This window comes from Daktulosphaira vitifoliae, unplaced genomic scaffold (assembly GCF_025091365.1).
Source record: "Daktulosphaira vitifoliae isolate Bord-2020 unplaced genomic scaffold, ASM2509136v1 Scaffold_4, whole genome shotgun sequence".
NCBI lineage: Eukaryota > Metazoa > Arthropoda > Insecta > Hemiptera > Phylloxeridae > Daktulosphaira > Daktulosphaira vitifoliae.
In genome coordinates, this window is record NW_026099575.1 from 24,433,558 (window position 1) to 24,459,074 (window position 25,517).

A 25,517-nucleotide genomic window follows, 5' to 3' on the forward strand; every position below is an offset into this window, starting at 1 on the left:
TTTAATTTTGTCTTATTAGTCAAACAATAAAAATATACGCCTATAACATATTACAAAATAGTAAAAATTATAAAAAAAAGTAACTATGTATTAACTAGATCAAGAATAATTAAAGCTATCAAAACTTGACGGGGCACTGTATGTCATTGTTAAACTATTTTCATAAATAAATTATACTTTTGTTACATTAAAATTAGATTTTAAAACTATTTTAGAAAGGAATTGCCTCAAAATTTGAACCAGGATTGATTATTTATCAAATTATTTTAGATTAGTTAATCTAAATTATTATTATTTATCTAATGCATAAAAGTCAATTAGACCTTAATTTTATATTTTATCTGAAATAAAAAATTATACTTCTTTCATTTTCTTTCTATAGTAATAGTTTTTTACACTTAAAAAGAAAAAAATAATTTTTTCTTGGTATATTAATGATAATAAGAGGAGCTCATTAAATATAAAGTAAATAAAAAATACATACATTTCTAATAAATTGAAACTTATATTTACCAAATATTTAAGTTTAAATGAAGTAATAGTAGTTATATTATACAAAAAATGATAAGTGTCATTTAAATGATTTGAATTATTCACCAGGCATTTCTCCTCCAGGAACCAACTGAAAATATAAATATTTTGATTAAATATTATTTATATACAATTATTAAAATAATTATAATATTATATCATTAAATTCATAGAGAAAAAATTTAATTAGCTTTTTGTATTTACAATATTTAATTTTTTAACTTTTAGTTTTTAAAATATACTTAATAAACGTTACCATAGTAATATTATTTCCGTTCAATAATATTTGATCCAACTTTGTAACACGTCGGCCTTCTGGTGTTGACTCATACTCGGTTACATCTTCTAAAAGCATATTAACAAAATCATCAAATCCTAATAATGTTCCTACAATTTCCTTGTCATTTTTCATTACAATGTGTATTCGAGAACCAATGCATTTATCTACAAGTTCTAAAACAGATTAAATAATTAAATTAAAATTTAACATGAAATTTAAATATAATTTAATATGTTTATAAAATTAAATTGTGATATCATTAATATTATTTTGTTTATATCAAAGATTCCTGAGCGTCATTGAGAAAAATCTGTGTGGTTACAGTAACGCCAATATCAAATTTTATATCTAATACATGATAAAGAAAATTAAGCTTATTAGTTTCCATCTCTTAAGTTATTTTGATCTTTCAGGCTCATTATTAATAAAGCTAAGAATAAATAATTAATTAAGAATTGTTTTTTTTAAAATACAGAAATTCTTTGAAGAAGCGTGTTAATCTGTACAGAGAATGGCACCACTATGTAGAGGCCAAAATATTATATACTTATGTTTGCAATAATAAATCCAAAGATTATTATTAGGTATGAATTGAATATTTTCGCATTATATCAAAAAATTAATTTTTATGCGTATTTTAAGTATTGTATGCAAATTTTTTTTTGGGTAAGCTAAAAAGAACAATTTTTTTGGTTCAATAAAAACTTTTAGGAGGAAATACCGCGCTTAAATTCTTAATATACTACTATGTAAATGAACTTCTAAGTAGTATGAACGAACTAGTATATTTAACATTATTGAACATATTATAAAATAATAAAATGTAGCTTACCTAGAGGAAGTAAGGTAGAAGGATTCGTAGCTACAGAAGTCGCCATAACTAATTTTTTTGAAGTATTGCAGGAAATAATTAAAAAAGAAATTTCAATAATAATGAAAAACAATTTAACAGTACGTAACAAGTTAGCAATATTTGACGTTATTATAGAGTTTAACTTGTTAAACTATCGCTCTAATATCTAAATGTAATTATTACCAAAAGTTAAATAATGTAAGAAAAAGCCCGCGAGATAACTCCATAAATAAGGAAATAATCCAAACATAAAGCGCTATTTTGTGATAATATTACAAGGTGTATAAAACGCTATTGATAAGTGCAACATGGTTATTATCATTACAGACCACATGATTTTCATATAGTCAGTGACGTTACAATTAATGATTATCTTGTATCAATAGAAATAATTATTTTTTAAAGAGGAATATAACGTCATCATATGATTGAAAATTAAACAACGAAACGTAAATTTTATGTTTAAATTCATTGGTTTGTCTACTATTTATGTAGGATTTTGATAACTATTGTAAAACACATATTTTAGTTATTTTTCATGTTAATTAATTCAAGTGAATTATTTTATTACAATTTTTATTGCTTTGTAATTGTCTACACTGGTACACGTGGTCCCTTGTAAATTTTTGATTCTCTGTTGAATATTGATAAGAAATGTGATAACATAACATGTCTGCTGTAAATTCAAGTTTTTTACTGTTAAATTTAAAGTTTTATTTAATCCAAATGCGAACAAGTTTTGCATACTCCTTATTTTTTTCAAAATATTATCTTAGCTATAATATTAATTTAATTTCGTTACCTAACTTAACAATTTTCAAGAGTGATTAAAATGTTTTTTATTCTTATAAGTAAGTAGTTAATTTTATTTTGTCTTTAATTTTTTTTATTCATTGAAAAATTGAAACTTAATTTAAACGTCGAAAATCAGAATGAGTATTATTTTTTTCCATATATATATATTTGCTAATTTATGAAGTATTGAAAGTTTTTTTTTAATCTGTAACTCGTTTTGTAAGCTCTTATATATTTTTTTTTATTTTAATTATTTAACGCCAAACGGCAATTTACAGGAATAATATTATGGTAACCTAAATATATAACATAATATAACAAAAAGAAGAGAAAAAAAAAATAATGTACATGCATATATGTAAAACATAGAGTAAGAAACTATGACAACAAAATAATGATGACAATAAATTAAGATTTATAAGATAAATATAATATATAATTAATATAAGACAGTTAAATTTTTATAAAAGTAAATGTAACCAAAAAACTAAGTATTATTGAGAGAGCGTTTATACATATATATACATATCAATATATACATATTTATATTTCCTTTTCAATAAAGAGAGTCATACTAAGTGATTTGATGTTTTAGTTTCTAAATTTAATATTTTTATAATCTTTAAAATGATAATAATTAAACATAATTTGATAAAAACAGTTTAGTTGCTCAAGAATTATATAAATTAAAAAATTTAAGTGTTCTAAATGTAGTATTTTATTTTGTGTAAAGTGATATTAGCAGAGCATGTATTATATAACAGTATATATCTACTGTTTTTGGGTACGACACTCATTTTCTCAGAAACTTAAACATTTTTAATTTTTATAAAAAAAAAAAACATTATCTCATCATCTTTTGTGTATGATATGATAGACAAAAAATTTTCAAATTATTTTGTTCTAATATAATGAAGATAAATCAGGGGCAGGGTTTACATTTAAGAAAATTAAAGTCAAGGTTTTTATGCTTAAGAGATGAAGAAAAATTATTATTTGACTGTATTATATTATAGTTTTTTGAATCAAATAATTTTTCTCTTCTCAAAATTAAAAAAAAATTTTTTATATAATTAATGTCTATACAAAATTGATTTTTCTGTGTATAGAAATTTTGCATACATTACTATTTTACTAATCATTTTTAAATTTTATTTCAGGGCTCATCTGAATCCTTTTTGACATAAATTGGTTCATTTAATTTTTTTGAAAGCATTCTATGACATTCAACAGAATACTAAAATTTACAATTGTAAGTGAAAAACCAAATTTCTTTGCAATGAAAGTCTTGATTTAACCAATATGATAGGTGAAAAATTGAAAGCTAAAATATCATACTTTAATTCATTAAAAGATTTTTATGTTTATAATTCAAATGACTTAAAAGTAATCCAAGACATTTCATCATCATTTGAACTAGTTAAAAATGATCTCGTGCCATTAAACTGTATTAAAGTTGGGGATTTAGTAGCAGCTCAATATGATGATGATAGTTTGTGGTATAGAGCTAAGGTTCGAGATATTCAAGAGAGTTATACCACAGTTCAATTTATTGACTATGGGAATTCCGATAAATCTTCAAATATTAGACAACTACCAGAAAAACTAATAAATATAAAACCAGTAATTTATCATTGCATTCTTGATGATGTTGATTCTGAAGAAAAAGTATTATTTGAAAATAATAGTGTTTTTGAAGTTATTCATGAATTTATGATTTCAAATGAAATAGAATTAGAGTTTATTAGTAACTCATCACCTTATTTGGTAAAAATAGTGTGGAATAATAGAAACTTAAAAGAAATACTAAATAATGTCATAGAGTTTGGTATTACTCCACTTATGAATGAAGAACCAAAAAAAACTAATGAAGATTTTATCAAGGAACCTGTCACTCTTGTACATATTAAAACATTCAATGAGTTTTATGCCCAAACAAATCTTTTAAAAGAACTAAAATTAAAAATTGATCAAGAATTTTATAGTGAACAACTATGGAATCCTCTTATTGATATAAAATATGGAGAAGTAGCAGTAGGAAAAAGTGTAGATGATAATAACTGGTATAGAATAAGAATCTTAAATACTCATGACGATGGTTTATATTTTTGCTATTTTATTGATTATGGAATTAAGGGAACCTGTACAGATATTTATGAAGCTAACAGTTTTCTTAAGTCTACACCTCCTACTATTATACGATGTAAACTTAATATATCCAATAATATAAAAATGCTTTGTAATAATAGTTTATTGAATAGCTTTATTGATGAGATGTCTCTGAGCTGTAATCAATCTGTTACAATGTCTGTGTTAAAAGGAAATGAACCTTGTCTAGTAGATATCTTTATAGATGGTTTATCTCTTATTGATATAATAAAACCTTATCCTGTTGTCGTCACTCAGGTGTCACATATTAATGCATTAACATTACAGGTTATGACACCAGGTAGATGTAAAGTTTTATGTGAACTTGCTAGTGCTAAATCTTTAAGTATAGTCTCTAAACCAAAAATAGGTAAAATGTATGCAGCAAATATAAATGGATTTTGGGTACGAGTTAGGTTAGTTAAAATTTGTCCAAAAAAATTGATGGATGTAATTTTAGTTGATATGTGTGGTGAAGTATCAGCTGTTCATGCATTATTTGGTTTACCAAAATGTATTCAAGATCTAAAAACAATGATGATGCATGGTTCTCTTGGTTTAGACGAAATTTCATATAGTTCAAGTAAACTAAGAAAACTATGTGATGGTGGTAAAACTGAATTTGATATGATCATAACTGCCCACAATGATATTGTTGGTCACAATATAGTACTTTTTAAAAATAATATCAATGTATCACGTTTGATTAAAAAAGAGTAAACTATATATAATAAAATTTTAAAAAATTTCCATTTAATGTATAATTATAAAATTTCCTCATATTGCGTGCTTATTATAAAATTAAGTTTGAGTAAGTGTATGTAAATTTTATTTTTTCAATTCATTCATATATTTTAGAATGAACATTTTTGTTAATTATGTAATAATCAATGGTTATATATAGTTACTTTGTAAGATTAAACAATTTGTTGTTTTTATTACTCATTTTGTTATATTATGTTTTTTGTTCCAAATGTAGAAATATTCATTTTTATTTATTTACTTTATGAATTTGTTATGAACTCGTATTAATATGGTCAGTTTTTGTATTAAGTTTTTTTGTTCGAATTTATTGTACATTTTTTAAATAATATTACCAATTATGTAAAATTAAAATTTATTTAACTTTTGACTTTAAATAAATTGCCTATTTAATACTAAAAATTAAATGAATTTAATTAATTAAATGAAAACTTAAATATTATTACTAAATTAGTGTATGACATTTGACTATACAAATTTTAAATATTCTATATAATCAATTTAAATTAACAGGCGTGGATTCAGAAGTTTTTGAAGTATGCTTAATATAATTTTTATAGAGCTATCTTAGAAAAGTCATTTTTCATAAAAAATTTATTTTTGATAGTGCGTTACTCCTATTCCCCACCCTTTGGTTTCGCGTCATAGTATGAATTACTCTTTTTTTTTTAAGTGGCGTACTCAAGATTTTTAAATGAGGCTAATACCCAAAAAATATTAATAACCCTTTTTTAGTGGGGTTTTTTTTACCTAATTTGTAATTTTAGCTTGTTCAATAGTGGTGGCTTTAGCTCTTTTAGAATCCTTTCTAAATACCACTGACACTTTATGTTTGCACAATCGAGTAGTAAAAAAATCTATTTTAACTAAAATACTTCTGTAATTCACGCTTGTCGATTTCCATGTTAATAAATTTGGCAATTTTTAGAGAATGAACTCGTTCTATGATTCTCTATGAGTTGCTTCCATGTACAATTTTCTTATAGGAAAGATCGAATGCTAGACAAATCTTTTCTTATTTAATTAAAACATGATTAACGGAGAACATAGGTCCTCTCTCATATGTTCAGCGTGCAATAAATTGCGGTGAGATAGCGTTGCTGTCCAATTAATACCCAATAGTTGTTCTTAGCGTTGCCGTTAGGGTATAAGAGCGTTTTATTCGGAACACTATTCACAGCACAAGCTGTAACGTCGTCCGGGCGCATCGAACTCGGTGTCGCTGTTTCGTGTGTTTACATGGTCGTCGTGCGCAAACAACGGTTTATGAAAAATTAGTTTCTAAAAACAGTATTTTATGTTCGTTTTGATTTGTGTATGGTGTGCATAACAGAATCAATAGGATACCTTAGTAAACTAGCTATTATGTGCTCAAAAAAATGATACTTCAGCATCAGTTATAAGCACAGTAAGTTTTACATTTTTGTAATCTTAATCTTAGGATTATGTGAGATAACTTACACAGAGGTTTTTATTTTTATTTTGTATAATTATAAATCTAGTTAAATAAATCTCATGTGTATTTTAAAATCACAAAAAAATAATAATTTGTCTTTATCATTTTAAATTATCACTATGAGTTAATATTATTTCAATCTATGACTAGGAATTATAATATTTAAATGATATCAGTTTTCTTTTCAATTCAGTTATGATAGTTATAAATCAGAGATTGAAAACATTATTATTCCAAAAATTACTTTTTATACTATAAATCCAACAATTTTGAACATTATAGAATTTTTTTTTTATAAACAAATTACTCTAGTATCACCAGTGTAACAAAAAGTTTGTCAAATTAGTTTTTTAAATAAGTTTTGGAACAAAATGAAAATATTCCAAAACCCGTACATAAAATCAATCAAAAATTAATTTTTTTTTTAATATACTTTAAAAATGCCTAATCGTTTGTAATGTCTAAAAATAATACCAAAATAGTCAAAATTGATGGTTATAATGTAATTTTTTAATTAATTTCTCTGAAATAAATAGTTAAATTAATTTTTTAAGAAGATAAAAAAACTTAGAGATCTTTTTTCTTTTGAGATAACTCAGAGAAAGTTATGAGCTGATTTTTTTGTGCAAGGTGTTGCTAATATTTTAATAACGATCCAGTTTTTGGAAAATAAAAGTTTATTAAGATTAGAAATTAATTATGTTAATACATAATTATTTTGCACTCTAATAAGTACAAAGCTATTCATTTTGAATTATAATATTTTTTTTTAGTTTTAATATCTATATCTTAGATTTGTGACATGATATGTTATCTTGTCGATATTGTTAATCGAATATATTGGTATTACTTGACACTTATCACATTTTATACATTTTTGAACTTGATTTCTATTGGATTGACTTAATTTTTTTATTCCTTGCACATGGCACATTATTAATTTAATAACCTAATTAAAGTCTTCATAGAAAGGTGATAAAATTTGGCTCATTACTCAATTATATTTCTTTTTATCAAATTAAAAATTTATAACCTTCTGTATATAATATGCTGTGTCTTGGTACAAAAGTACTGCGGTTGGATTCCATTACTATGCTATGAAGGTTATGTTGGTTTCAAAAACTGAGAATTTTAGACTAATTGTGGTGTCTTAGTGTTAATTTATTCATTTTTCTGATTTTTAAAATGTTGCTTTATAAAAAAATATTTTCTATTATTGAACAAAACTATTAATTTTAATTATTTTTTATATACCCGTGAGCTGTATCTATAATATTTTTGATCTTATTTGTCATCCAATTGTAAATTGAGATTGTTTTTTCAATTTTATATTATTCTCTAAAATTGTATAAGAAATTATTTTATAATAGGTATTTAAAAATTTTATTAATACATTTTATTCATTTATTTCTGTAGTAGAATTTCTGTTTTATATTTTATTATATTTGAAGTCAAAGATAATAATGAAGTAAAGTTCATGTACAGTAATTTTTAAATTTTAAATTGATATGAAAAAATTTTTTGTAGTAGGTTAGTATGTAGTTTTGCTTTAAATATCTTATATAAGAGAAAACGGACTCAACTGTATTTTATGAATTAAACTTTATTGCTTCCAGAAAGTATTAAATGTATTTTTATATATGAAAAATAATTACTTTTGAATGAAAACTACTTCTATGATATCCTACTTCTAAAACAAAATATTTTTAGGCTTAGTCATGATATATTTAATAATATATTAGATAGTATTCCTGTACCTAATGAAATTAAGCATATCTTATTTTCAAGGTGTCATTAAAATTTTTTTTTTCTTATGCTAAAATTTTGGTTGGCCATTTAGCCTATAAACCATACCATACCAAATTTATTTCTCATATAATAAAATATAGCTATTAATGAATTTTTAAAGGTACAATAATATAAATTTATATAGCTATATTTTTCCTTCTCTATTTTAATTTAATGATGTAACTCAATCAAATATAAAATTAAAATACCTGGTATATTCATGTAAACAATAAAATCAATATTAGTAACTATTATAAAACAAAATATTTATAAAAAACAAACTTGTATAAAAGCATATCTTCGATTTTTTAACAAATTAATTCACTGTATCATTTAGGCCGACATTAGCAGATTCTTTTTTTTAGACTCTTACCACCAATAAGCTACTTAATCGCTCATCTCCCATAGCTGACTTAATATAATATTTTATTTTCTTAAGTGATGAGAAAAATCTTTCATTTGAGGTGGTAGTGATTACTAAAGTTAGAATCAATGATATTATTTTAATTGTTTCTGTGAACGCTACTGGGAAATCTTTTAGACTGAATATGATGTCATATAAATTAAGAATGGATTTTTTTTTTTTTGTAAAACCAAGGATTTAGCAAAAAGAAATTCAGATGAAATTTTTGAATCGTTAAATTGAAAATAACTATGATGGTTTACAAAATGTATTAACTGGGAGCAGTTAGGATCAAAAAATTCTGGTGGGTCACTTCAAATATTTTAAACAAATCTTTTTCATTTCTGAAAACCTTTCATATAACTGATGCACAAACCTAAATTTTTTTAAATTATACCATTAATAAATAAAAAACTTTATTAAAGATTGATGAAAATTTAAACATAAGTTATGTTTAACAATTGTGTTTTGATCTTAATATATGTAATTCTACCAATAGAATTGTGCTTGTTTAATATTTATAGTGATGCTAATATATATGCACTCAAGATTTGAAGCCTTTTATTTACATAGAAATAATTATTAATCTTAAAATATTCGGTTGTATTTTATATAAAAATTATATTATTATCATCAAACCTTATGGTACATATCTATTATTAAATGATTTTTACAATTTTTCAACAGAAAAGTTTAAATTTTAAAACTCTTAGTATTTTTGTTTATTAATTGATATTTAAATAAATAAATTTTGATCAAATATGAATTTAAAAAACAAAACAGATTTGTTATGAGTATAACTTGTTGTCTAATTTGTTAAGTGATCATAATAGGTTGAATTATAATACAAAAGTAATTGGTCATTCTTTTATTATTTTATCTGAAGTACGATATAATTTTGATTTAATATTAGAATGTTACATAATTAAAACACTAAAATACCATTCATGTGAGAACGTCTCATTATTGTGTTTTCAATTTTCTCAAGCACTGATTGCCTGACAATGTAAGTAACACTTGAAGTAACTATTACTCTTGCTGTCTTAGTAGATCAAATATTTATTAGCTTTATGGCGGCGAAAACCAGTGGGTCTCACTAAATACAAATTAAATTCAATTAAAAATAACACAAACCATTTATCAGAAAGCGTGTTTTAATAAAATTATGACATTTTGATTCTCTTGATATTGTAGAGTTTATTATATAAGAAAAATTCTTAGTTGAATTCGTTAAGAATGCAATAATAATTATAAAGTTTCACAATGGACCGAGTGGGTAATCATCCTATCACTTTTTTATTTTACGACTCGTTTATTAATTTATCATACATCTTCATGATGTATGCTCGTTAGTTGAATAACAATAAATGCGCAATCATTATTTATCGAAAACCTTTACCGTGTCTTGTAATCTCGTTAATAAGTTTATTTAAAAACATTTAGACATAAATTTACATGATTTTTTATCTGTTCCTATCTCGTTCATATTTTTCAATACATTATTCAATATTCCCTAAAAATGGCGTACAAGCATAAAATAATTACTAGATTTATTTTTTCGACAGCAATATCCTGTTTGTAAACCTTTATTTCATATTGCATTGTATTTTAAAAGCATCTAATAGAATCGAGCGAGTGGGCAATCACTTTGCATATGCGTATCAAATTTCTATAAAAATTGATTTGATGGGTGAGGTTAATTCTCCATTTTGTAAAAACTTGGTCATTTATATAGTCCAAATCTGTTGTTGAAATTATGCAAACTCGTTTGTTAAATTGACCGCTTAAAAATATATTTTTATTCTTATAGTAGCTACTAGATTTATATTTTTAAAATTATACAATTGAATAATCTATACAGATTCAAATACAGTTATAAAAATAACCTTTTTTGCAAATATAGTGTTGTACTGCTACGTCGATTTGTGTTTACAGTTAATGTTGTGTGGGCGGAAATGTATGATGATGATTACTGTGATGTCTGATAGGAGTTTGTATTAAATCTTACTTAAAGAGTTAGTAATTTATAGTAAACCATGTTTAAAACATTGAACATTTTTATTGTCTATCAATATTTTTTTTGGATGTATTACTGTGTTTTGAATTTTATTTTAATCGCTGTCGGAATAACAAAATATAAACTACATGGTTAAAATTGACTTAATATTTTAGATACAAGTTTCAAGTTGGTTACAACTTGTAATATAAAAATTATACTAAACATTATTGTAATTTATGTAACATTTTTTTTTTAATTATCCAAGATACCAATGTACAAAATAATATAGTCACCGTATACTATATTCTAGATGCTAAACATTAGAAGACCTAATTAATGTAAACTCTTAAGTTTCAAACGATAACAGCTTCTGTAGAATACAATGAGAAATATTGGACTAATAGTTTCCCTTTATTTATGTCTCTGAGCATTTATAAGCTAAGTATTGTATATATGGTCCCAAAATATATTGTTTTAACTCATGTATGCTTATGTTTTTTTGCAAGTATCATTTTCAATCTGTTATTTAGTACTTTTCATCTGATTCTCCTTAGGTGGAAGATTTCAAACTCAGAAAATTCTTTCTACCGTACTTAAAATTTTGAGCGAAATAAAAATAATGTCCGTAACAATTTTTTTTATTAAATCAAGTATGTTAACTTCCACATTTACTATAGTTTTTTTTGTATTCGAAACCATTAAAACTTGTGCGAGTACTCGTAATACTTTTCGAGTCGGTCTCGTAAAATTAATTTTAATTACTTTTTAATAGTTTGTAAAATTGTTGGTAAATAAACACAGTTTTAAAATGGATTTCATAAATTTGAGTAGACCACTACAGGAAGTGGTGCGAGTATCGTAATTGTGTTTTCAGTAAAAAAACGATAACCGTTAGGTAACAATAATTCCGGATCGAGGGTAAGTGAGCAATAAAAAAATGACAAATTCCTGCGCATCTCTTGGGAGTGAAATAATGCAAATGCTTGTGATGATTTCGGCTTAACCACACGGTTGGTAGTTGCTCACCAGTCGTGTGTATCGAGTGATACAATAGGTTGTCGTGCCATTGTAATCTGTTGCCGTGTGGCTATACGAGTGTACATTTACGGCTATCTAAGTCTTATCTGGTAAACTGGTAGAAATTGGGTCACGTGTTGAAAATAATAATAGTGTAAGTAGACATTTATGCAAAACTTCTTTCCGTTGTTGCGGTAGCGGTTCTATTTATCTCCAGGAAATAGAATTCCATAACATTCAACACCGTCCCTCGTGTATGTTTAAATGCAGTATTTATGCAATCATTTGAAAAATGTTAACCGAATAAACGTTTAGCAGATTTGTGCTGCTCGAGCAGTGGTATGCGAGCAGAAGCGGTGTCGGTATCGCAAAATTATTACCATCCTACACCGCCTCCGCCACTGATCGCGACGTCTCGCAACTAGTTTTTTTAACTCTGTGGTGACGGCGGGCATGCATCACGATTTGACCGAGCAACTGTTCCGCGCGTCCGTGTGAGAGAGAGCATTATTATATGTGTGTGTACCGCTGATAGGGTGTACCCGTGTAAAAGAACAAAAACACCTAACCTTACCGTGTACAGCATCCGTCCGAATTCCGAAATAATAATACTCGTTCACTTTCCCCCACCACCACAAAATGTGCCCGTCAGCACCCGCCATGCCGGTGTGTTGTTTATACGCGCGTATCGTCTATGCGTACATGACATAAGAACGTTTCGACTGTGGCGTCGCTGTATGTTATCGTTTGTTCGCTCCAACTCCGTCTGCATTTATTGTGTCGCTTTTCTTATGATTATTATTATTGTAAATGATTTACGGTCACTGCCGATTATCGTCCAAATGGTGTCCAAGCACCGCTACCACCCCTTGTTTCCTCGCATTCAGATGACACCCTCACTCTCCCACACGCGTGTAATACTTTTATGTTATTATTGAACATCACTTGACAGAAATTCCTATACGTCCACAAAAGAAGGAGGGGGGGGGGAATAACAGACGCTTCTTAGGGATTTGTGTTGATAAATCTGCTGCCCGATTTTCGGAGATCTCAATTCATAGATAATTTTGTTGTTCGGTACTGCGTAGGAGGTCACCTGTGTACAAAAAAAAAATATATCGAAAGGAAACGATTTCTCTATGTAATAACTATTGGAATTGTTTCCGGCCTATGTCCAATAAAAATGATACGCTGTGAGAGAGTCATCGAGAATAATTATAAGAAAAACTTTGTGCGATTTCTTTTACGGTAATTTATTATTGTTAATTATAATTATGATGTTTTTTTGGGAGTATATCTTGTTATTAAACGATCAAGTTTGACGATGAATTGTATCAGACTGCTTCTGGCTGGTCGCTACTTTTTATCAATAGTTTTGCTCATAGTATGTGATACATCATAATCGTTTTATACTATAAATTTGTTGAGCACAAGCAATATTCAAAAATCTAAAGGTGAATCATCTACTCGGTTTAATTTTTAAATAGCGAGATTACTCATCAGGTTTCGTTGAATGTTTGTCACCAAGTTTCGATTTAAAGAGCACGATTAGCATGATTGTGTTGTATTTTGAGAACCCCTATCGATAAATGATAACTTGACCGGTTGCAGACGAAAACAAAGATTTATTTAGGTACTCAAGTTACGACATTTTCAACTAAATCCCATAATGGAATTAAGAAGAATTCTTTAAAGTAAGTGTTTGTTTAGTATTAACTTAAAATAAATAGCAAATACGTTTGTTGGAGACGTTGCAAGTTGTAAAATTTCTAAAATTCAAGTAGACGAATTGATTTAAAAATAAGCTTTCTTTTCATATTCATTTAAAAACAAAACATGGATGTTTTTATTTATCGTAGTTTGTCGATATGTAAAAAAAAAAATTAATCATGTTAAATATCAAACTCGAGAATTTTTTTTCCAAACTAGGGAATTTCTAAATTCGCGGAGAAAAACTTGGTTTTTTTTAAATAAATATATTAATGTTATGATACTAGGAACTCAAGTATCAATTATGATTTGAAAGTTTTGCAGTAGTATTTGAATGAATACATTTTTAAAATTCTTATTTAGAATATGGTTAGGAGAAAAAGGTGTTTTCTTTCTAATAATTTAACTAACGAGTATGTTTATACATTTTTAGACTTGAGTTTGATAGAAGTATCGAATTCAATAGTCTCGAAAATAGTAAGAGTTTTAAACGATCGTTAACGCCCAGTTAAACATTTAAGTAATTTATCACCCGCTGTTGTTTTATTTATTTGTTGTGTCGAATTATGAATGACAATGCGCGCGAGTTGTGTAACGCTCATTATAAAGTAACAATAATAATTTACACGTTTAAGCCTATGACTTAAATGACGTTTATTCCATTGTGAACCTAATTGAAGAGAGAACAATTTTTAGGAAGTGATTATAGAAACAGCACAAGATTAATATGATCAATTGCCTTCGTTGGGATTAGACACATGAGGATTAAATAATCGCTATTATATATGTTTTGTTCATCAGTTTTCTAACCGCATATTCTTATCAAACATTTTTGTTGCTAGACATATTACTAATAAATAATATTCTTGAATATTACTTTAATCAGAGCCAGCCCGAGTTCTATCAATACTTGTGTATGAATCTTCACATGAATCAATTCGTTCGGTTTTTCTGACCCTCACACAGAGACGTCAATGACATCAAAAACTGGTAAAAAAAAAACTATTTTTTGGGTCTTTGTAGTTCGTAGTTTATAAACATTAAATATTATTTATTTTTTAATAAACTGTTAATGTCGATGTTGAAAATGTATGAGAATTATCGAAAAATGTGATTCTAACAATTTTAGTGCATTTTACCTAAAGGTTCTTTTAGTTTATAATTGGCTGATACATACATTGTTATCAGAGGATCCGATTAGATCAACAATTGATTGTGTTTTCATTTGTTTGTTTAATAGAAAGTACTTCTCTGTACCATTTAAACATTTTGTTATTAGTCTCTTGTGGCTTCCTCACTAAACTATCCTATTGGCAAAATTTCGTTTTTATATAAATAATTAGTAATTTGTATATAATGTGTGACACGTTGTGTCTAAGGATATTTTTCTACATATAAATATGCGTTTTTTAATGCATACTTTTTAAAAAGGTCTGAGCTTATTGTAATTTCCTCTAATGAAAGTTTTTTTTTTTAATCTTTTGATAATTTCCATATTAACCCCAATTATATTACTGTCTGCTTCTGCGTTTTCAAAAAATCTTTGAGCCGTTTTCCCACCATTACTGTTTCTGTATTCTGATTTAAGCTTATTATTAATGAATTCTAGTTGATTTTAAACTATTTCTCTATTTCCTTTTTAATGCTTTCTAGGACTTTTTTTCTACACCTCGAGCTTTAACCTAAGTGTGATAAATATTCAAAAAATCCTATCCAATTATGAAAAGTTGACATATCATATTTTATCATTGATTAATTTACTATTAATGCATTTTCACATTTTTGTTCAAACTTCGTTCATTTGTAACTTGAATTGATTTTTATTAAATTTTCAAAGAGATCGGGAAAATTGTCAGATTTTGTCTTGAATTAACAAGAAATATTATTTAATTTGCTGTATATCTAATGCATTTTCAATTCATTTTTGGTTAAATAAATTTAATATTAAACTTTTGTTCGAATATTTTACATGATTTCACATGTATTAAATTCTTGTCATTCTTAGTTTGTAATACAAACTAAGAATGACAAGAATATGAAAATTGGTATATTTTGCTTGCAATATTCTGATCCCTACCAATTAATATTATTTAACGCGAATAAATCAGATTTAATCGATGGAAGGCTTGGCTTATACACCCAAAGAAAAACCTCAATCAAAATTGAAAGAGAAATTTTATCAAGGGTTTATGATAATGTTTTATTAATACGAACAAAATAACTATTCTTATAAATAATTATTGTTCAAGACAAGAAAAAAAAATATCATATTGATAAATATATCATTGATTCAATAGTAATGATATATTTATCAAATTGAACAATGAATTTATTATATAGATCGAGGTTTTTCTCTGGGTGTAGAGACGTGTAAGACTTGTACTCTGCCTATTACTTTTATTCGTTGTCGTAATTAGCAACTGAAACACTAAAAAATACATGTGTGCGTAAGCTTTAGAAGTGAATTTATGCACACATTGAATATTTTTCGTCCAATAAAAATATTTGTTGGTAAAATTCGTGCAAAAAAAAAAACTTGATTGGAAATTTCACGAATCGATGAAGGCTAACCGCCCAAAGCATATTTTGATGCCAATGAACAATGTTTGACGGATATGTACTGGCACGCTGTGAACTATTGAACCTATAAAAAAACAGACAACATAATATTAACTGGACTAATTTTCTTTGACAACAATACACTTTTACAAAAACAACAATATATGTATACGAGTGTATATAACTGTAATTTTATTAGATAACAATAAGTAAGGACACGATTTATTTTCAAACGCACCTACATGATATAGTAGTAAGTTTGTGGAAATAATAGTTTATCGACGTTTTAAATATGTTCTACGTTCATTATGCTGGGAAATAGATTAATATAAATCTTTCATTAAAATTTGGTAGCTGTATTTCTTACGGTTTTGGTGCTGGGAAAGTAATTAAATATGTTAACACAAAACACGCGTGTTAGGCTCAGTATGAACTAATTATCAGTAGACGGGCATCGTTCGACTGTACTTAATTCCATACAAGTTATGTACACACTAAGCAAATCGTCGTATCAGGAAAATTTATAGAGCAACTGTGGTGCTATTTTTCTCACATTTTTTACCTTTACTTTTTGAAACGGTTCACAGACCAATAAAGATTATTGCAAATTAACCCAAATACTAAATTATTCTCGTCGTAATATTTTCAATTCATCATGACCATTTGCGGTCAGAGTTTTTATGACATTTGTCCAGAAAAATATGAGTTTTATACAAAGTATATGTTGGATTGAAACTTTATTGAGTCTTGTGTAATGTTTAATTAGGACGAAAAATGTTTGAAGAAAAAATTATTTAACCGTGAAAACAGTCATTTTTTGATTACGAATCAAGTATCAACAATTAAATTCAGATATATTTTACACATTAAAAACCTATAAAATTTAATTTCAATAACAATAGTCCAACTTGTTTATAGGTTTTCTTGTTTGAGTAATACTGATAGCTACTTTTAGTGACCTAGAATAACCTTACAGAAGTTTAGATAATTATTAAGAAATGAGATCTACGTATCAGTAATTTCTGTTTTTGTTTCGATTAATCCCTAATTACAAACGAGTAATGTAATTCAAAGAAACCATATAAAATAAAAATCGATTGTATCAAACATACTAAGTAGATTTTATGAGCGTATAAGGTTTACGATTATTTTTCTTGGTCGTATTTGTTTGTTTAAATAACAGATTTACGGAATAGTTTGTAAATATGATTTAATTCTGATATGAGTTTTATGGTATGAAAACTATGTGGTTTATTGAAAAAGTCTATTGAAATCAACTTTATTTAGGATTGAAATATATTTTAAAGTTTAATTTATTTTGATTTATTTCTTGTTGAATTTAATCAGTTAATGTCAAGTATTTTGTATTTATTTTTTTAAATGCATCAAAAAGGAAAATAATGCTATTGAATGGATTTAATAGCTAAAATAGGAATCGTATACCAATAAAAAAAAATGATAGAATGATATATATATATATCGCCATGTGCAACAAATAAGGCAGAAACTCAAAAAATTCAACTTTGAGATTATGAGGTATTTGGATTTAGGTTTTACTCTTCTTATAATAACTTTCATAAAAATATCGTAAGTTTGGGTTGAATCGGAATTAAACTACTTAGAAAATTAATAAACATATAGTGTATTCAGAGATTAAATTTTATTTTTCATCTCCTGAAAAGTAATAAAATGTGAGTAACTGCCTTATTCGTTGCGCATATCGATATATATTTAATTATTTTTACCAAGTACACTTATTTCAAGCCATTGTATTGATAGTATAGATTTTATTTGTTTATTTTAATTCTTATAAAAGTTAAATAGACAATTGGAAAATTGTTGTTGAAAGTTGTTTAATTAAAATTAAATCGACACTGCACTGAGTTATTTAGTTTCTCTGACATTTATGTCACGAAATCGGCTTGAGAAGTATTTCTAGTTATAATTTAGTTTTTGATAAGATATTATACACATACAGTTTTATCTGTATATTATAACCAACTCAATTACTTACAAAATAAAAATTTCGGTAATATATATATTTTTTCCACTTTTTTTAGTTACATATCTTTTAGGGATCGAAACCGTTCCAAAAAAATAGGTTAATCTGTACCGATAAAAACCGGTTAGTCATAAAATAGAATTTTAAAGTATTTATTTTCACACACAAAAATATTTTCAGATGTGTTCATTGGACAAATTTTAACTACTCCCTCTCTAAGTGTATTTTCAACTATTTTCTTCAGTTGGTTGACACAAAATTACTACTGTTGTAATAATAACTTATAAATAAAATTGTTAATAAAAATTGGTGGTACAGTTAGGTTTTGTTCAGGGGAGGTTACATAAAAAAAAATTTGTCTACACCTCAAAACCTATAATAACGATTGTAGACTGGGGAAGAGGCGCTGGTTTAATTATTTTTATGGTTAGTCATTTTTAAGCCGCACTCCTCTTGTCTTAATATAAAAATGTAAATAACTTCCGAATAACTGGTCCGAAAGTTAGTATAGACTAATAATTTTCTGTTTTAAAAATAAGTTAAATATGTATGTTGCCATTTAAAAAAATTAAGTTGACACTTTTATGAGGTATAAGGAATGAGTTAAAAAAATATTTAATTATTGATAAATCATGGTCTATATGTATCTAAAAAAAATAAAATAAAAATATTCACAAAATAATTTTTTCTTGTGAATAATTGAGTGTGTTATGAACTCATGAGAATCGTATCATTCTATATATTAACTGTGATTATATATATTTTATATAATTATTGATTTGTATAGGCTACAAAGTTTAATATTTAATATTAAATTTAAAAATAGTTTATACAATTTAGTTATTAAAAACTACAATTATACATTTATGTATAAAATAAATTTATAATGATCGTTGTAAATTAATTATTATATTTTGATTTATTTGTTAGAAATTAATGCAAAATAGTTAGGAAATAATTTAACAAGTATTTAAAAATTTAATAAAACATTTCTGATAATATTAGTTCAATGATAAATATAATTTAATATTTCACTAATTTTCACTCTTTTATAGTTTTTTTGGTAAAAAAACTGTTTCGTTTTTTTGAAGTACCGCGAAATTGCTAAGTGCGGCGATCAATGCACAAATTTGATACCGTTTTGTAGTAACTATTTTTATTTAACTGTAAAATGTAACTCTGTTAAATCGGAATCGGAATTTCAGTTTTTCTAAAATAATTCACTACCATGTTTATTTTGTAAAATATTAAAAAAAATTTTTCAATGAGTAAAAATAAATAATTTGATGGAATATTAACAATTATTTTTTTTTGGTAGATACATACTTTATTTACATGATAATTAACTCAAAAGTTTGTTGCTCTTTTTTATGCTAAAATTACACATGACGTACTAATGATTTTATGATTTATCTATTGAGATATGTGTACATTGTAAAAATCGTTGTTTGAGAATTATTACTATACGTTTTGTAACGTAAATACTCATAAATTATTTTAATCAACTCACCTGTTGTTGGACTTGGTTTGTTTCTTTAATACTTATATACTCAGCACATAGTATAGGTTAAATGTTAATTGCATCATTATAATTTATAGGCATTAAACGAAACATGAAGATTATTTGACATTAAACTCAATGCGTCACGTGCTTCACTTTTTTTTAAATTATTGTTTAAGAATATTTTTGTATTTTCCGTCTTGACACATACCATTAATTTTCATTGATTTTTATAATTTTTTATTAAACTTTTAGTTTAATGCGAAAATTGTTTAGTTGAGTATTATTTACACACCTTTATTCCCAAATGATTATTTGCCCTTTAATTGAATGTTCCCTTTCTGATAGTAACATTATTAGCTGCAAGGTTTGATATGCAAATAAGTTTTTGTTATGTTAGTAAGTTTTAAGTAAATTATTAAATTCAAGGCACCTACTGTTATCATATTAAAACATCTAACACGCTCGTAGGAGTTATAGTTATGTGGATATAATTAAGGAGGTTCAAGTCGTTTTAAATAAAGAAAAAAATTTCATTCATGTTTTTATTATTGCCATGTTGGTTTTTTATTTTTTTAATGACGTCTAAGATTGAAAAAGTGTTGAGTAATAAACTTTTTTTTTTTTTTTGAACCTTCAATGATTTAAGTTTAACGTTCGCCTGAACGCTCAATTTTATTAATTCGATAATGAAAAAACAAAGAGAATATTTGAGACGCTTGTAATGCATTCAACGCCAGTTATTGGTTATCATTAAGTATATCTCTAGACATCTCTAGGAAAAATGTACGACTGTGTTAATTATTCAATATAATATTAACGATAAAAAGAAGACTGATGGAAGCTTCAGGTGTTTTCACAGAGCAGAGAAACGTGGTGTGAGTGCCTCGTCTGAGGTACTGTGCTTAGAGTTTGCTTACATCTCGACTAGACACGCGACGAATACACGATAACAAAGCCAACATAATAAATTACATACGAAAGGCATTGTTTTACTTATATATTGATTTTTTTTTCACTAGGTAAACCTGTATAACCACCACCGAATACTCGGAATCGATGAGATTGGTATAATGTAATAATAATATAATGCACAGTACAACTAAGTATACATTGGTGGGAACTGCAGCAGAAACTGCGCTAGTAATCTTGGCCTTTAGTTTATTAACCCGGCGTTTATTATTATAATTCAGTCATAAAACTTACAGATTAAGCTGCCAGTTAGTTTTTTATTCGTCGTAAGATGTGCTCGCATTTCTACCGAGAATAATAATATTAAAAACAAAAAATAACGTTAAAAATGTCTCAATATTAGTTTTTTTATAGTGTTGTTATTCTGTAAAATTGATTGTGAAATTTATCTATCTAAATTCGTGTGTATATCATAAATTTTGCTTATTTTTTATCATACATGCCGTACACATTCATGTAATTATTTCTACGGTTAATTGATTCAACGATGTAACCTCCAAACATAAAGGAACAAATGAATTTGCTTTCCCACACATCAGGGAAATCATTGACCATCATTTCTTACAGGTCGTCGTACGCGCCGCTTCTTTAAAATTCGCATAATTTATTAGTAAATAACTTATTTGACGATTAAGACACATCGTCATCGACAAAAGTTAACTTTTTAATTAAGTTGCGTGTCATAATTACTAGCAGCTATCACTTTTCTGATAATTTGAGCATTTATTTTAAGTTAAAATTATTCTTTGTCAAAATCGGCAAACGTGTACAATTTGTTAAGCTTCCGTTTGTTATGCGCATAATAACAATCATTTTTCACAACAATTATTTTTCTGTCATGCGTTTTTTCTGTTAGTGACACTAACTAATCAGATTCGGTTAAATTTCGGCTGAACTTTAATACTGGTTGTTTTGACTACTATGATTAATCAACATAACTCTCTTGTTATTATGAATTTTGATATTTTTTAAGTAGTATAGTATACTTTTTTCATACAATGTATCATAATCTGAGAACACATTGTTGTTTCAAATTGATTTAATTTTTTGTAATACTATTGATATATATAATTTTTATCTACATATATAGTCTATATATTTTTTTATGACAAAAAACATTTAAAAATATATTGTCTATTAATTTAAAATTGTTAATCTAATGATAATTGTGTGAATTGACAAAAAATAAATTTCATTGAAATGTTCGGAGTTTTTTTTTTTTTTGCAAACATCAATAATAATTAACTATCAATTTGATTAGTTCATAAGTGTCATTTTTTATAATTTATTACCGTTATAGGGTTCTAGTACTACGAATGCGACATAATATATGATCATGATTAAAATAGTATCAATTTTTTAAATAATAATGAAACGCGACGCCAAAACAAATAATATGAAATTATTATTTTGTCTTGATTGTTTCACAATGGGTTATTATAATATACTAAGATGATTGTCTATTATATTGAATAATTTTCTCATCTTTAATTAACTACTAATCATAATTATTCTTCCGATTATAAACAAAGTAATAGATTTATGTTTTCATTTAGATTTTAGATTTATGTACGTTTCATTTTTACTGATATATCTTTTTCTGGCTGTTATCCAAAAAATTATTCTTGGTAATGCGATTTTTCGTAACGGCTAAACGTGTCTTTCTCACCGTCCGCCCAATTAATTCTACCCACTTTTTAACCTTTTTTTTTACAACAAGTCTACTTTTAAACTTATATAAGTTTTAACTGGTTGATTTATTTCGTCATTATTTATTTATTTAGCCTCCTCTATCCAAACTGTGCAGTTTTTATTGTTTTACATTAATTTTGAGTAATTGCTTATATCTCAAAGGCTTGAATATATTAAAAAAATAATAACTCCACTCAAGTCTGTATAATACACATCAATCTAATTTTAATAAACAACTGTTTTTGATATTCGATCACTTCGTATGTATGTGAATGCAATGATTTAAATACAATCGAGATTTACTATTGTTTTAGAATTATAGCCTTGTGGATTCTTTAAAACTTGACATTCATTGCACATTGTCTTAAAGATATTATAATTATACAGATGAAATAGAAAAATAGTTCCGTCTGCGCGTATCAAATTTATTGATTTATGGACTTTAACGTCACTGCGAGAACAGCCGTTTGATCTTAACCTAAAAATAAACTTAAGTACCTATCAGTTTTCCACGTGCTTCAATCAGTTTGAAATATTCGAATTTTAAGCTCTCTATGATATCTATGGCCTAAAAATAGTAGTTTTTTAGTATAGTAGTTATATTAGTTCTTAAATAAAATCTACAAAATTATTCGCAGTGTTACATTCAGAATTTTTGACTAAGGAATATTTTCATAAAATTATTACCATAAAAAGTTGACGAGTAAAAAAAAAAAATTGTTTTTAAATCAATATTAAACGAAACATGGCGTCAATTTTCAAAAACAGCTATTTATCATTGTCACCCAAAGACAGTTAGGGAGGCTCTTGTTTCTCCTGAAATATCACTGTATTCAACACTAACATCCTTTTCATGTATTTTATACGCGTTATATCTATTATTACTGTTCCTGATAATTTTTTTTTTTGCTTGGAGTATTCAAAATATTTAAAATTAACGATGATTTTTTAATAATATATGTAAAATGTGTTTGTTGAATATCTGGTTGTTTTAAGCCATTGAACTTTATCATTATGGTAATTGCAACCGTTTTCGTTGGTCCCAATAGAAAACAAATCACGATTATTTTTTTAACGGTTTTTATAATGTTCATAACTTCTGTTCTAGATCACGACTATGATGAAAAACAATTTGCTAGTCTGCGTAATTTATACTTTTAAATAATGCATTCATAATTTTTCGAGTGATGATTTTTTAGTTGACACTATATAATGTTACTTTTGCATTATTTAAACAAAGTGTTAGTATACGCGATGTTCTTGGAGAGCTAAAATGAATGCAATTATCCAGTGAATATAGAACCTTCAACATAATTGATTAACATTTTTGACGAGAGAAAAAAATGATATTTGATTGTTTTAGCATTTATTAAGATTGTTTTGTTCTACTCTTGTATTTATTACTCTTAATTTTATTTGCGTTTGAAATAAAAATGCGGAGAAATTTTGATGATTTCATTTGATAAGCTTATTGACTTTAAATATTTAATAAATAATTATTTTATTTTGCGACTTTTCTTATGATTAAGATTGTATAATGGTATATTTATTCCACCATCCTTTGTTGTCCAAAGGTAAATTATCGTCGTTGATAAATATACTTGTTTTTTATTTAATTATATTTTTAACCTATATGACTAGGAACTGAAACGATTGTTATTATACCCATGTGCTATAATCACGGTCATCACACTTCGATAATAAATTAATTAAATGGCCTTAACGGGGCTTTACTCATCCATAAGCCGGTAATAATTTTTTTTTGAAATCTCTGAACAATTATTATCATTATTTATACTCTGGAGTATATTGTCTGGCATTCAATTTCATTTTTATTATTATCATTTATCTATTGTGTTAAGTATACTTAGTGTAGAATAAATAACCTTGTAAATAGCTTGTCTTAAATAACAAGAATTACATCCGTTACTATTTTTTTGTATTTTCCATAAAATTAATCAGGATTATATAATTTAGGTCGAACTTAAACAGTCTATTTAAAATAAATGAACTATTGTATTGGATTATTATTTTCTCACATTAAACCGTACCATTGTAAGGCACGATAATAATTAAAATAATAAATATATTTTTCATTTTATTGTTAAGTAATTACGATATAATATATATATATATATATATATATTATTTTATAATTTTATCATTTTTGTTTTCAGGTTAATTATGGACAGCGTACGAGCTTTAGAGGTAATGGGGCTGCTTCAAGAGAAGATAGCATTCCTCACCGGAGGCCGAGATAAACGAGGCGCACCCATTGTGACCTTCCCTTCAACGCCGAGGAGGGAAAGAGCTAAGCAGGAAGATTACAGACGCTTGTTACAGTACTTCGGTTCAATACCACCGTAAGGGCTCATCTATTATATTCAGACGTTTATATATAAAAGAAAAATACCTTCAAACAACCTACACTTGCCCTACAACGTATTAAGAAAATGGACTTATACTTAGGACTGTATAGGATATTATACTTACCGTCTGGTCTTTAAAATGTTTTTATCTCAGTCTATTATTCTAATATGCTCAATGTATACGATTTGTAAAAGAATCTCTATTCTCACTTTAATATAAAAGCTAGTCATGAATAATTTAGATTAATATTATTTATGGTTTAAATATAACAAATTTAATTTTTCGTTCTTCCTCTTTTTTCTTTGACTAACTTAATTTAAATAACAATGAACATTTTTTTTCGGTGACAGATTATTGTGTACTTAACTAAAATATAATAATCTTGCAAGAAATAAACTCAGTCACGAAATTGAATACATAGAAATTATTCTATCTTAATGTAATGTCTAATTGGCAGATGTGAAGTTAAAGAATCTGGATTAGTGGCGGTAATTGACATGCGTGGAGGATCGGGTTGGTCGTCCGTCAAACTAATCTTAAAAGCCCTCCAAGATTGGTGTGCTGGAGGCAATGGAAACCACGTGTATGCTGTGTATGTTGTAAAACCCGATAACTTTTGGCACAAACAACGAACCAGCATGGCTAGTCATAAATACAAATTTGAAGTATGTATAAAATA

The 25,517-nt window shown here is 26.3% G+C and overlaps 3 protein-coding genes across 5 annotated transcripts in view; 2 read left to right on the plus strand and 1 right to left on the minus strand.

Moving 5' to 3' along the window:
• Positions 1–485: 485 nt before the first annotated feature.
• Positions 486–1,907, minus strand: LOC126904468 (U6 snRNA-associated Sm-like protein LSm5). Its single transcript, XM_050683513.1, has 3 exons — positions 1,644–1,907; positions 788–984; positions 486–622 (listed from the first exon to the last, which is right to left on the minus strand). The coding sequence occupies exons 1-3, from the start codon at positions 1,687–1,689 to the stop codon at positions 590–592; spliced, it is 276 nt and encodes a 91-aa protein (XP_050539470.1). The 5' UTR covers positions 1,690–1,907; the 3' UTR covers positions 486–589.
• Positions 1,908–2,332: 425 nt separating this feature from the next.
• Positions 2,333–5,653, plus strand: LOC126904466 (maternal protein tudor-like). The gene is made up of 2 exons (XM_050683512.1): positions 2,333–2,515; positions 3,620–5,653. The coding sequence occupies exon 2, from the start codon at positions 3,762–3,764 to the stop codon at positions 5,325–5,327; it is 1,566 nt and encodes a 521-aa protein (XP_050539469.1). The 5' UTR covers positions 2,333–2,515; positions 3,620–3,761; the 3' UTR covers positions 5,328–5,653.
• Positions 5,654–6,537: 884 nt separating this feature from the next.
• The window catches only part of LOC126905923 (triple functional domain protein), a 69,370-nt gene continuing 50,390 nt past the window's right edge, over positions 6,538–25,517 (plus strand). For all 3 annotated transcript variants that reach the window (XM_050686072.1, XM_050686074.1, XM_050686073.1), the window contains exons 1-3: positions 6,538–6,777; positions 24,646–24,831; positions 25,296–25,503. In XM_050686072.1, coding sequence (XP_050542029.1) covers positions 24,653–24,831; positions 25,296–25,503 — 387 coding nt within the window. In that variant the 5' untranslated portion in view covers positions 6,538–6,777; positions 24,646–24,652. The remainder of the gene's footprint in view (positions 6,778–24,645; positions 24,832–25,295; positions 25,504–25,517) is intronic.